This window comes from Lissotriton vulgaris, chromosome 3_1 (assembly GCF_964263255.1).
Source record: "Lissotriton vulgaris chromosome 3_1, aLisVul1.2, whole genome shotgun sequence".
NCBI classification, from domain to species: Eukaryota; Metazoa; Chordata; class Amphibia; order Caudata; family Salamandridae; genus Lissotriton; species Lissotriton vulgaris.
The window spans coordinates 1,893,995,843-1,894,008,410 of record NC_141689.1 but is presented as its reverse complement, the minus strand read 5'-3'; the positions used below and the strand labels follow the sequence as shown (position 1 = coordinate 1,894,008,410).

The 12,568-nt window shown below is 43.9% G+C and overlaps 1 protein-coding gene across 16 annotated transcripts in view; it reads right to left on the bottom strand.

Annotated features, from left to right (window-relative positions):
- RAPGEF2 (Rap guanine nucleotide exchange factor 2) overlaps positions 1-12,568 on the bottom strand; it is a 924,668-nt gene that overhangs the window by 42,132 nt on the left and 869,968 nt on the right. For 8 of the 16 annotated variants that reach the window (XM_086962366.1, XM_086962368.1, XM_086962372.1 and 5 more), the window contains one exon: positions 2,915-3,217. In XM_086962366.1, the coding sequence (XP_086818492.1) occupies positions 2,915-3,217 (303 nt within the window). Of the gene's footprint in view, positions 1-2,914; positions 3,236-12,568 lie in introns of all 16 variants that reach the window. The other 8 variants (XM_086962364.1, XM_086962365.1, XM_086962369.1 and 5 more) reach the window with 2 other exon arrangements.

Genomic DNA, 12,568 nt, shown 5'->3' with positions numbered 1-12,568 from the left:
AAAGGGTATATCCCCATAAAAGCGGCATAACTGATAGTTTTATTTTTTTATTTTTTATGGCGGAGTACATCTGACAAGCAAGACTCCCGGCCCAAGAAAAGAAGGAAGCAGAAAACCCAAAAGTGACAGAGCCCAAAACGCCAGCACGGAGCCCAGGGACTTTAACACAGATAGACTGACCACTCGTTATAAAAAGACATTCATAAAAATAAAACCCTATTTACCAAGTCCTGGTTTACGGTCTCTCCTTGATCCCAAGCCACAAAGAAATTGAAAAACAAGCCTATTCTTAAGGAAACAATGAACATCGCTACAATTTAATAATCAGAAGTCAAATAAGATTACATATAGAGAGCAATGCTACAATTTCCCATGGTCACATAGATGACTTGTGTTAAGCCGTACCGTACCTATTTGGTGAGTCAGTCTACTTGAAATATGTTGAACGATAACTATCGTACCGGTACCTTACTGCTACCGACACCTGCCATGGGTATTCACTAGCACGGTAACTACTGACTGGACCCAGAAACTTCAAACCTCATGTCGCTGTAGGGGGCTTTGGAGCGATGACAAAAGTAGTGTCAGGTGACGTCATTAAAGCCATGTCATCACCCGCCATAGTGTAACAACATCAGTTTCCTACCATTATGTCCAAGGTAAGAGGTAGATTGACAGACATTCGTGCAGTACTAAAAATGTTATGTTATGTTATGTTATGTTAAAATAAACTTATATAGCGCACAGCTACTCTAAAAGAGTGTCCCGGCGCTTTCCACAGTAATAACATAACAAGAAAAAACTAATACAGAAAAGAAAGAAAGAACCCAGCAAAGAAAACAATTAAACATTAAAAAGCCAAGTCTTCAGGCTCTTCCTGAATTGAAGCAGATTAGAGGTACTGCGTAGCGCCAGTGGCAGAGAGTTCCACAACTGGGGTGCCTTAAAGCTGAAGGAACGGCCCCCAGTCCGCGCCTTCCGCACACGTGGCACCACGGCAGTAAAAAGAGATTGGGACCGCAGTGAGCGGGCAGGACGATAGAAGGCCAATCTACGCCGTAGATACCCAGCCCCTGAGCCAAACAGGGCTTTATGCATCAACGTAAGGGATTTGAACATAATCCGCTTACGGATAGGCAAAAATAAAAGTGGAGTCTTATTACCTTACCCTACAATGCATCCCTCAAACGGGGAGGGAGGCTTGACAATGAGGAATCAGCAGGTAGACAGAGTACCCACCAAAAAGATAATTACTGCACATAAGTAACTTTGTCTTCAGATGAATACATCTACCTGCAGATTTCTCGCCTGTAGAACTGATTACTGAGCACTGCCCTGCCTAAGGAGGAGGGTTGATGGATGGTTAGACAAGGAAATCTGGCAGACCCAAATGGGCAAAACATCCGTTCTTGCATACTTCAGAGTCCAGGCAGTAGTGCTTGGCAAAAGTATGCAGGGATGCCCACGTTGTTGCTTAACAGATCTCTGCTTTTGGAACGTCTCTGTCAAGGGTGGAATTGGTGGACTTGCCCTGGTGGAATGGGCCCGACTCATTCTGAAGAGGCTAGAGTCCTCTGACCTCCAAATTCTACAAATGATCTCCCCACAATAGGATGGAGGAATCCATCACTACTATTGCCACAGCTGGAAAGGGAATGAAGGCCATCCTGAATGTCAGGTTCAACTCATTAACCCATCAAGTCACTTCCACAGCATCGCTGGAGGAGGTCAGGGTGGAGCCTGACAGGTCTCCCCCAAATTGTAGCAAATGTCTGCTGAGTCCCCACTGCAGGGCTCTCGTGTACCATCATGTGTGCATGAATAGGGGAAAATGGAATGATTTCGAGCTAGGAATCTGAGGGCCTGTAGAACAGGATTTTTCATATCTCCTTGAAAGGACGGACCCATCTCCTGAATGTCAGCTATCCTTGGAGGTGGAGAGAAGGTGTAGAGAAGAGTTGATGGGAGGTGCCCCCGGTGAAATTTTCAAATCAGAAGTCATGTCATAACCTAAAATCCTGTGCAATTCGCAGTTAGAGGGCAGGACAAAAAAAACTGCTTCAACTAGGATGTCACTCGACTTCTTCTAGACATACGTTTATCAGGGTCTCTAAGAAATCTTGACTTCTGAATGCACTGACATGTCTCGGTTTACTGCTTGGCAGGCTAAATACTTAACAGGTACAAATTGATGAAAATAACTTGCAAATATATGTCAATTACATAGAGGAATAATCATTGTTATGTGATAATCAGTACATTCACACATTTATTGCGGTTGTAATTACAATGTTTTCGAAATTGTAAACATCAGGAACAGCAAAGCAAAGGCCATGAGGAAAAGATTTATGGTCTTCAAGACTGACAAAGGAAATGAAGGGAAAGGTTCAATCCATGAGGCTTATGTAATGGGTTGTACACCACTTAATGGACAGTGGGTCTTTAACCTTTAACTTAGAAGACATTGGGAAACACAGGGAAAAAGTCTGTGAAGTAATCAAACAATAGTAATTTTACCTGCTAGCAATGAGTAAGGCGATATATAAATACGTTTTGGCAGCAGGTAGGATTTATGCGAAATAGGAAATACTTTACATGATGCAAGTGAATCTTTAAAATATGAAACTACAGGAATTTGAAGTTTATGTTGCAATAAATAGAGTGGTTTTAATTGAATGTTGCACGGAGTCTTGAACTTAAAAAGGTTCTGAAGATCTCAGAGTGACAAGAGGGTGTGCTGTGCATAGGGAAGTGTCTTTCAGAATTTCAGTAGTATGATTATTTCACTGTATTTTTCCCTGGAATACGATTTGGTCATCTAACCATTACAATAATGTTTAGACTCCATTAACAACAAGGGAATTTCATCAGAATTGTGCACTTAAAAGTTTGGAAAGCAGAATTAAACTTTTACCATCATCTTCTGTTGAAAACCCTTGTGACTGATAATGGGAGAGACGGGGGTCAGACTCGTTTGGTTTATGCCACTGAGGTTTATTCACTGGCCTGCTAGCTGGATGACTGTGTGAGGGTGGTGTTGTCGAAGTCCCATCCACCTTGCATCGCCTTCCCACCATCCTGGACCGCTGCAGGGCTTCGCTGTAATCTGGAGGCTTTCGCGAAGAGCTGGATTGTCCTTCAGCAAAGTCCGCAATGGGGATTCCTACATAACCCGGAGGTGTCGGCGGTGGTTCTCGATAACGCCCCTCTTTCCTTGCTGTAGTAACACAATACACTACCATAAGAGACAATTATTGTAACAAAAGAAAACTTAAAAACGACGAATGAAAATACAATCCTGGAGATTAAATTTTTAGGGGACAAAGAGAAAAAATAAAGAATTGGCATTCATTTTCAACACAATACAAAAGGGTGGCATTGACTGGAGGTGTGGCCAATATTCTGAAGTAACCTGCTACGCTGAGTTCCTCCGATAGCTACCTTTTTTTATAAAACAGTTTTAAGTTTTCACCAACAAAACTTTCTAGTCAACAATGCTAACTTTTTTTTAAACGCATCCTAGAAAGACCAGCTTTAAAGACAATGGTGCTTTATTGTCTGGGGAAATTTTTGCCTTTCTTATTTTGAACTAAAAATTTTGCGCAGAGAAACCTGATTATCTATTGGAGTTTCATAAAGTGAGGATTTGACAAGTCTGTATTGCTTATTCCAAAAGGGGCACGATCCCTTCATGTGACAATGGCTGTTCATCAGCACACACGTTCCAGCGACAAATGCAGATTCACTTTTCGGTGTTCAGACATGATGTGAACAGGTATGCCTCGTTATTTAACAACCACATGAACAAATTTTGTTACCGCTCTGGAAAAAGAACAAGGATAGGGCTTTGAGACCCCCAGGAAGTCAAAAGAAACATTAAAATACACTGGACAGAAAAGGAAAACAGGAGGTTTAAAGGGTGAATGGATTTAAAATTATTTCAACCATATCCTGAAATCTCAAATGGACTGTGAATGACCAGTTTACTAGCAAACGTCTGTCTGTTACCCTTTTGAGTTACTCCGCTGTTTGTAAATGTGCCATTACTACTCTCTACAATAGGTCCTTTAACATTCACAAGACCCCCTACTGTTCTTTGATACTTTTAGTAGCATATATATTACAATAACAAGCAGAATGGAGCACAAAAAGCTAATTTTACATTTCTCTAATTTTATTTTTATTTTTTTCAAATATTTTTATTGGTATTTTTCACATTTACAACATATGTCATGTAACATGTAAACCTTGTCGCGTTTGCTCATACAGGGACCTAGCCCGTGTGGTTTAGCTGCTGGTTTTCTAACCCAATGCATAACATCCGGAAATTAAGGAAATTCATAAGCATTGTTTTTTTCTCCTCAATGTGGAACATTATTTCCTCTGAAAAGTCTACACGCTGAGAAAATGGGGGATTTTGCTGCATTTCCTTCATAAATTCAGCCTGGTTCTTTGGGCGTTTAATCTTTTAGTGTGTCCAAGTGGAGGGAGAGCATTATAAATGTTTAGAAATACTTTCATACCTGCCATAAGGATCAACCTTCTAATGCACCCCTTAAAACACCACATAGGAGCTATTTAAGACAATTGAATTCAAGCATCCCTGGCTGAAATTTATCTTGTGTACTATGTACAAATCCCGATTCTCTGAATAAAGACCGAGGAGCAATTCCATTTTAGCTCAAGCAGATTAGAAGAAAACTACTTGGGAATCCAGTTACTATTAATCCATGTTCTCTGTCGCCCCCTCATTCAGTAAGACCTTAATTTTACCAAACTGACCATCAGTGCAGGTGGTAAAACATATTTACTTCAAGTCTAATGAGCATCCTTCTTTGGAATGTTTAGACTGAGTCAGTAAATCAAAAGCTTAGAATTCAGACGATGATAACTGGGAAATTTAGAGCTTGGAGCACGGAGCTTGGAGCATACTGGGACATTTAATGCATGTCGGCATGTTAGTCTAAAATTGGGGTTTGGCTCCAATAACATTACTACCCTCTGATACTGGATGTCAACAGATGTTAACCTCCCTTCCCTTTTCTGCCCTCACCCATACTGCCTGTTGAGCAATTAACAGATCTGCAAAGGGCTAGAATAATCCAGTTAATTACCTGCAAAAATGGGTATGTAGCTTTAAGCTCTTCTAGATTCACATGCAGTGCAACATTCTGCTAACTAATGGATGCGTCTGGAACTATTTAAAAGTTTTTCCCCCGTAAAGGACATAGACGGAGTCTGTATCGCTCACTTTGATGTTGACCATGAGCCCATAAAGCTCCAAAACGGAGCTTTCATTTTGGATTTTTTTTAACATACACATTTTTTACTTTTCTTTTTACCACTTCCCTGATTTAATGGATGGGTGAGAGGCTCGCATGACAATCTAGAGGAGATTCAAGCTGCAAAATAATTCTTACTGGTAACTGGTTTTCACATACTATATAGCGTTATTAAGTCCCCAGATATGGGGTGAGACGGGGGAGTAGTACGAAACAGACTTCTCAACAATGACTTACAGTGCCGAGTCTTTATTTGTTTCTATGGCTATACAATAGCGTTTAATGAACATATGTCTAGGTGACCATGTTCCAGCCATGCCTATGTCTTATAAAGACAATCTGGGCATAAAGGCTTCTAGTAGAATGAGCCCACTGTTTGACTTCAAGGGGTTTGGTTACCAACTTATAGCATAATTTCATACTATCAATCTAGCTACGTTACCTTTAGGGACAGAGGCACCTAATGCTTGTAGAGCATGAGCTGCAAAGAATCGTTTCACTGTCTAATATAGTTATTGGACTGTAAATAATACACTACTGCTCATAGTGCAATCAACATCTGAAATGATCTTTCTACTGAAATTACTGGCTTTTGGAAAAAAGATGGTAGACTTATCGTCTGATTAACATGAAATGATGAGGCTAACAAGTAGGAATTTTGGACATATTCTCAATCATCTTTCCTTTTAAAATAGTTAAGTGTGATTCCTGCACTGAGAGTGCATGTAACGCAAGTAACCTTCACAAACAAACAGTTTTAATTACTGGGATAGAAAACATCTGCTGCTTGTTTATTCCCCCGGTGTACGCCACAAAAGCCACTAAGAGGCATAGATAAGTTTCGAGTTTAGTAGGAGTGTGAAATATCTCACAATTACAGCTTCATATGTTATGCTCTGCTGGAACATTTTGCGAGAGCATTACCCAATGTATCTGCTCCATTTGAGAGCATATCACTCAGTGGCAGCTCCTCTGCTAAGGAGGATGAGTGTCGCCCTGAAGGACTGGGTTCTTTTGGACCCAGCGGTGCCAGGGCACAACACCTGAAACCTTCGTGGGTAACCTGTTCCGGCGTACAAGTCACAGAGACACGGGACACTTCCTTCGGCGTCAAAGAGTCAAGGTTTATTTACTGCAGGGAACACAGAAGTCACGGCAAGTACACCACGTGCAACTTGGGGAGACTGCTTCAAATTGGTTATGTGGATCGCTCCTTTTATACAGTTTTTACCCATAGGCTAACATTAAACACAGAGGTTTACAACTCAGTTCCCACATCGAGCTCCCAGAGGGGTCGCTTTGGTCGCTTTGAAACACATAAGGTCCGGAACATAAGTGCGGAAACATTTGGCGGTTCCCAACTGTAAAAACCCATCTTCCCACCATTAGCAAATTCCAATCAGCAATCAAGTAGATCGAAACAGGAACGAAGACAGGTGCAGAGGAAGACGGAGTCAGTGGGGAGATCGGAAAGGGTGTAAAAGGGGAGGTGTCGGGAAGCACGAGATACAGGCATCAAAGGGACGTGCCTAATGAGATGCACGGCTGAGACAATAAGTCCGTGCGGCAAGATGAGCCTCGAGCGGCGCCACCTGCCTTACAGTAGCAACCCCCTCGTCATAAAGGCACTTTCAAAGGACATGTGTCTTCCGCAAATATCTTGGGAGTCCCAGGGTCGCGAAGCGGACAGCGTCCGTTCGCTGGCTACTTGAGGGCAAGAGACAAAATGGATGCCGTATCTAAGATGGAACCCGTGGGTACAGATGAAAAGCCCACGTAACAAACGAACGGTTTAAGTTAGCACAGCGAAACTGCGCACACTTACTAAACTCGTCATTTGCGGTTCATAGATACCAGACTCAACCATTTTCGTACGAGTCAGAAACACCACTTACAATTGTCATGGAACCTCAGACGCTCCTTTTGCCCTCATGTAGGCAAGCACTAGTCGGAATCATATTCGATATTCATCAGACCATCAAGATGTCGTTGTAGCATAGCTCTGTCCAACCGAGTCCCCTTGGTAACAGGTGGTTGTCTCATACACGTTGTAGCACAGAGGCCACATAAGGCAGGACCACACTGCACACAAAGGCAACACGTGAACAGGAACACTACCACAACCCCGATGATCGTCAGAATCTTCCAACCCCAAGTCGACATCAGGCCCCAAAACCAACCGAGTAGCGTCCAATCCCCTACATCCACGTGTATGGATTCGGAGATCTTGTGCAACTTCGAGATGGCTTGATAGACAGTAGGAGCATTATCAGGTATGAAAATGCAACAGCTCGAATGGATCACTTTACATACCCCACCGCGATCTGCCAAGACGACATCTAAAACCATACGGTTTTGTAACGTCATAAGTCTCTCCGCCTGAAGTTCTGTGGTGATATTACCAAGGGCACTGGCAGTAACATTAGCTGTCGATTCTACCACTCGAGTCAAATGTCTCAGGTTCCTACTATTAACCATAGGTCCCCAAAACGGGAGGAAACCCTTGAAAAAGTCTCCTGCCTCTTGACCGGCAGTATCCTCTTCGCTAATTACGCCTCGTACAACTCTAGTCTTATGGTAATCGGCATCTACAGTGAACGTCGGAGGCAACAGATTTGCAACAAAACATGAGCCCATGAAGTCTGAGGGCAACCATGTATATGCTCGATCATGACAGATGAAGTACGTACCCTTGGCAGCCAGAAACACAGGGGTCGGGGACATTGGCAGAACGTAACTTTCAGTGCAAGCACTTACTCCAAGTGAGGCTTGCGAACCACGACCCACAAGACAAAGATTACCAGTGTGGGGTACGACCCATATTGGAGGCGAGCTTTTAAGCTGCTTTTCATTAGCGAACATACTATATTCCCCTCTACTCAGGACCCTATAGGCTTGTACCTCTTCCTTAGGGATGAGAAAAGCATCATGGATCTCATCTTCCATGTCCTCTATTGCCATCGATAGCACCCACTGGTACGAGGTAGGACCAGGTTTGGGGGAACGTTCTGGAGAGGGTTGGAAACCTAGTGCGCTTCGAAGCATTGTTTGGTATGCTCGAGCTGACCCTTGGGAACTATACGGTAACACCAGATATGGAATTCCCTTACCCGTAGTATGTGGCATCAACCCACACACCCAACAATTAGTAGTGTTAACCACTAACTGATGCTGATGGAGGAGCTGGATAAAGGAATTGTTGCGGAATTCTACACGTCTAGCCTGTTCGTGTTCCGGTAAAATATGAAAGGAATGGGGAGAAGCAGTAGTAACAGTAGAAGTAAGGTTAGGGTAAGGAGTAGGAGTAGGGATAGGAAGTAAAAAGTAAGACATAGCGTAATACACCCCACCCGCCAAGAATGCAGAAGCAGTTAAAAACAATACAAACAATTGGAATACAAAACATTTAGTACGACTGAGTTTCTGCAGTTTGACTCTATACGCCTGAGCTCCTTCCAAATCGTTCAGCTTCGAAAATGCCATTTCCCTACGACCGTCCGCAACGTTTCTTGACGCACTTCGTTCTGTGCAGCAATAGTCAATTCCCAGGAGTTCCTAGGAACCGACGGCCTTTAACCTAGCGTCAAGACCTACTGTCCAGAAGGAAGTACGCGCGCGGCCCTACGGCCCTCAATACACAATATGTATTTATTTAGCACAATAATTCAGCTGTGGAAGGAAAAAGATACAAGGAAGAAGCTTGATATATATACAAAACAAGTTTCAATGATATGAAATGTTCAAAAGTTGATCAGGGGAAACGAGGATATTGCAGTTATCAGTTTCAGCAAAGCAAGAAAACAATTTTATTTGTCCTTAGTATGAGAACGCAAAGAATATCGATGTTTCCCGGGACGTGTCTGCTCGTCAAACAAAGGATCCGTTGAAGAGACAGCGTCCTGCTGATCAGTTTGTTGATTTGGTTTTGAGTCTTTTGCTGACAATGTTCCAACAGTGGCTTTCTGCTGCGCTGAGAGTTCACCAACAAGCTGTGCGTCGCTAAAAGGTATAAACGCCGGCAATGTCTCTGCTTCTGTTGACGCAATGCCTTTCCTCACCCACGGGTCTGCCGGTAAAGGAATAGGGACTCGTTTACAATGGGTAGCATGTACCCAATTCTTCCGCCCCTCAAGACGAACGGCAGTCCTCGTGGCCAGGAGCACCTGGTGAGGTCCAACAAAACGGGGGTCCAGATTCTTCTTGCGTGAGAAGTTACGGGTGACAACCCAATCACCGGGCTGGAGCTGGTGGCCTGGACCCTCCGTCTGCGTCGGCAATGCGTCGTAAACCTGTTGATGAATTAACCTCAGTTTAGCAGTCAAGTCATGTAAGTAGTCAATCAACATCGGATACTCAAGATCAACGAATATTCCTGGCCTAGGAACCCCCCACACATTCGCAGGACGGCCGAACACTATTTCATAGGGGCTAAGCCCTATTCGGGAGTGTACAGTCGCCCTAGTTGACAGTAATGCTAGAGGCAAAGCGTCAGGCCACGAAAGTCCAGTCGTAGCCTGAATCTTCGCTAGCTTCAGTTTAAGGGTACCATTGTACCCTTCAACCAATCCAGCTGACTGGGGATGATTGGCGCTATGGAATTTCTGATTAATTCCAAGGCCCTTACACACATTCTTCATCACACTTCCAACAAACTCACTTCCGTTATCTGACCACACGACTCTAGGCATTCCATACCGAGGAAAGTATTCCTTCAGTAGGATTTTCGCAGTAGACAAAGCAGTATTGTCTTTGAGGGGATAGGCCTCGATCCATCGGGAGAATGCGCAAACCACAACCAAAACATATTTCAAGTTATTGCATCGCTCCATATGGATGAAGTCCAATTGGATCACCTCAAAGGGATACGAAGGAGGAGCAAAACTGCCAGGGGGAGTTGGGGTTCCTTTGCCAGGATTGTACATTATACACACCATACAATTCTTCACCAGACGTTCGGCACACTTCGTAATACCATCATTCTTCCACACAGGCGACAACAACTTGCAAATGCCTTTCGCGCTAATATGTGCTAACCCATGTGCCATTGTCACAACGGCTAGTACATACGCATCCGGCAACATCCATCTTTTCTGATCCGACAAATCAATCCAGCAACCATTCGCATCCAACCTTCCCGTACTTTCTTTCCATTTCATCTTTTCAGTGTCGGTGGCCTCATTCTGAATTGTTTTCACGCTCTCTATAGTATTCTCACACATACTTGAGTCTGTAGGCCACCTAACCGAACTCGTCACATACATTCGAGTGCTAAGGTTCCGGGCAGTCTCCTTAGCGATCTCATCTGCAAACGCGTTACCACGACCAACATCATCCGTCACCTTACGATGCGCACTACACTTAACAATTGCAACTTGAGCAGGCAAAGTCAATGCATCCAAAAGATCGTTCACGAGCTGGCCATGCTGTATTTTCGTGCCATGCGACGTGAAGAAACCACGCTCTCGCCACAATCGTCCAAAGCTATGCGCTACACCGAAAGCATACTGACTATCGGTGTACACATTCACACGTTTACCTTTTGCTAGTACACATGCTCTAGTAAGAGCAATCAGCTCTGCAGCTTGGGCAGAATTCTGATTCAATCTCGCAGTCTCAACAACAGTATTCAACGTCACAACAGCATAAGCAGTAGTCACATCACCATTCGGTAATTTAAAACATGACCCATCCACATACAAAGTGCCGTCAGGGTCTTCCAATGGGGTGTTTTTAAGGTCCACTCGACCTTTTGTTTCCTCTTCTGTACGCAAGTAGCAGTCATGTTCTATTACTGCATCTGACTCTGCACTAATTGGTAACAAAGTTGCCGGATTCAGGACATTACAACGTTTTATTTGAATGTGGCTTGCCAAAAGCGTCAATTCGTACCCAGACAACCTCGCACTCGTCAAGTGCTGAGTTTTCGTTCGATTCAAAAGAGTATCGACTGCATGCGGAACCATCACCGTAAGCATATTATCCATGACCAATCCTGCTGATTGTCGGATAGAGACCGCAGCTGCCGCAGTTGCTCTCAAACAACTCGGCAATGCTCTAGCTACTGGGTCTAAGGTCGAGGAAAAATATGCACATGGACGTTGCTTACCACCAAAAGGTTGCGTTAAGACGCTCAACGCACAGCCTTCTCTCTCGTGAACATATAACGTGAACGGTTTGCTGTAATCAGGGGTACCTAACACAGGAGCCGAACACAATGAATCACGTAGTTCAGAAAAACTTTTCTGACATTCTTCCGTCCATGGTAAAGGAGTTGAAACATCCTTGCATGTAAGAGCCACCAATGGTTTCGCTAGCAATGAAAAATTAGGAATCCACTGCCTGCAGTACGACGTGATACCTAGAAAGGCACGCACATCTCTTTGGGTTTGTGGCACAGCCATTCGCGCAATCGCTGCAATTCTCTCTGGGGTCAATCTCCTTCCCTCCTTTGACAATAAGTGACCTAGATAGGTTACTTCTTGACAACAATATTGGAGTTTAGAAGGTGACACCTTGTGATGCAACTCACAGAGATGTTGCAGCAACGATACCGTAGCAATTTTGCAAATGTCCTGAGTATCAGCAGCCACCAATAAGTCGTCGACGTATTGGATCAAAGCCGCACCAACCGGCAACCTAAACGCATCCAATTGACCCTTCAAAGCTTGACTGTAAATCGATGGACTTTCACAGTAGCCTTGAGGAGCGCGTTTAAACCGGAAGCTACGTCCACCAAGAGAGAAACCGAAAAGGTCCCTGCTCTCTTCGGCAATCGGGATGCTGAAAAAGGCATTTTTCAAGTCAATCACCGAAAACCATGATGCAGTAGCTGGAATCAGAGTCAGTAGCGCCGTGATGTCAGGCACAACAGGGAATTGAGGAACCACAATTTTATTTACCTCCCGTAAATCGATAACAAAACGATAAACAGGCGGTTTGGTAGGATCAGTACGCTTAAGAATGGGCAGTACAGGGCTATTGCACACGTTTCCCCGAGTCTCCTCAATAACATCTTTCTCGATCAAGTCATAAATGATCGCTAACAGTGCTCGTTCACCATCAAGGGAGATACGGTATTGGGGAATACGCGGCAATCGCACATTCGATTTCAACTGAACAACATAAGGGGAGATATCAAGTAGGCCCACATCGTTTGGACCCGTCGCCCACAAAGACGCAGGAAGAGAATCCAATTCCGGTGGAAGCTTATCGAGGGACAAATACATAGGAGAGACTACTTTCTCCCCAAACGTAAGCTTTACACCCGCAGGAGAACAATACAAAGT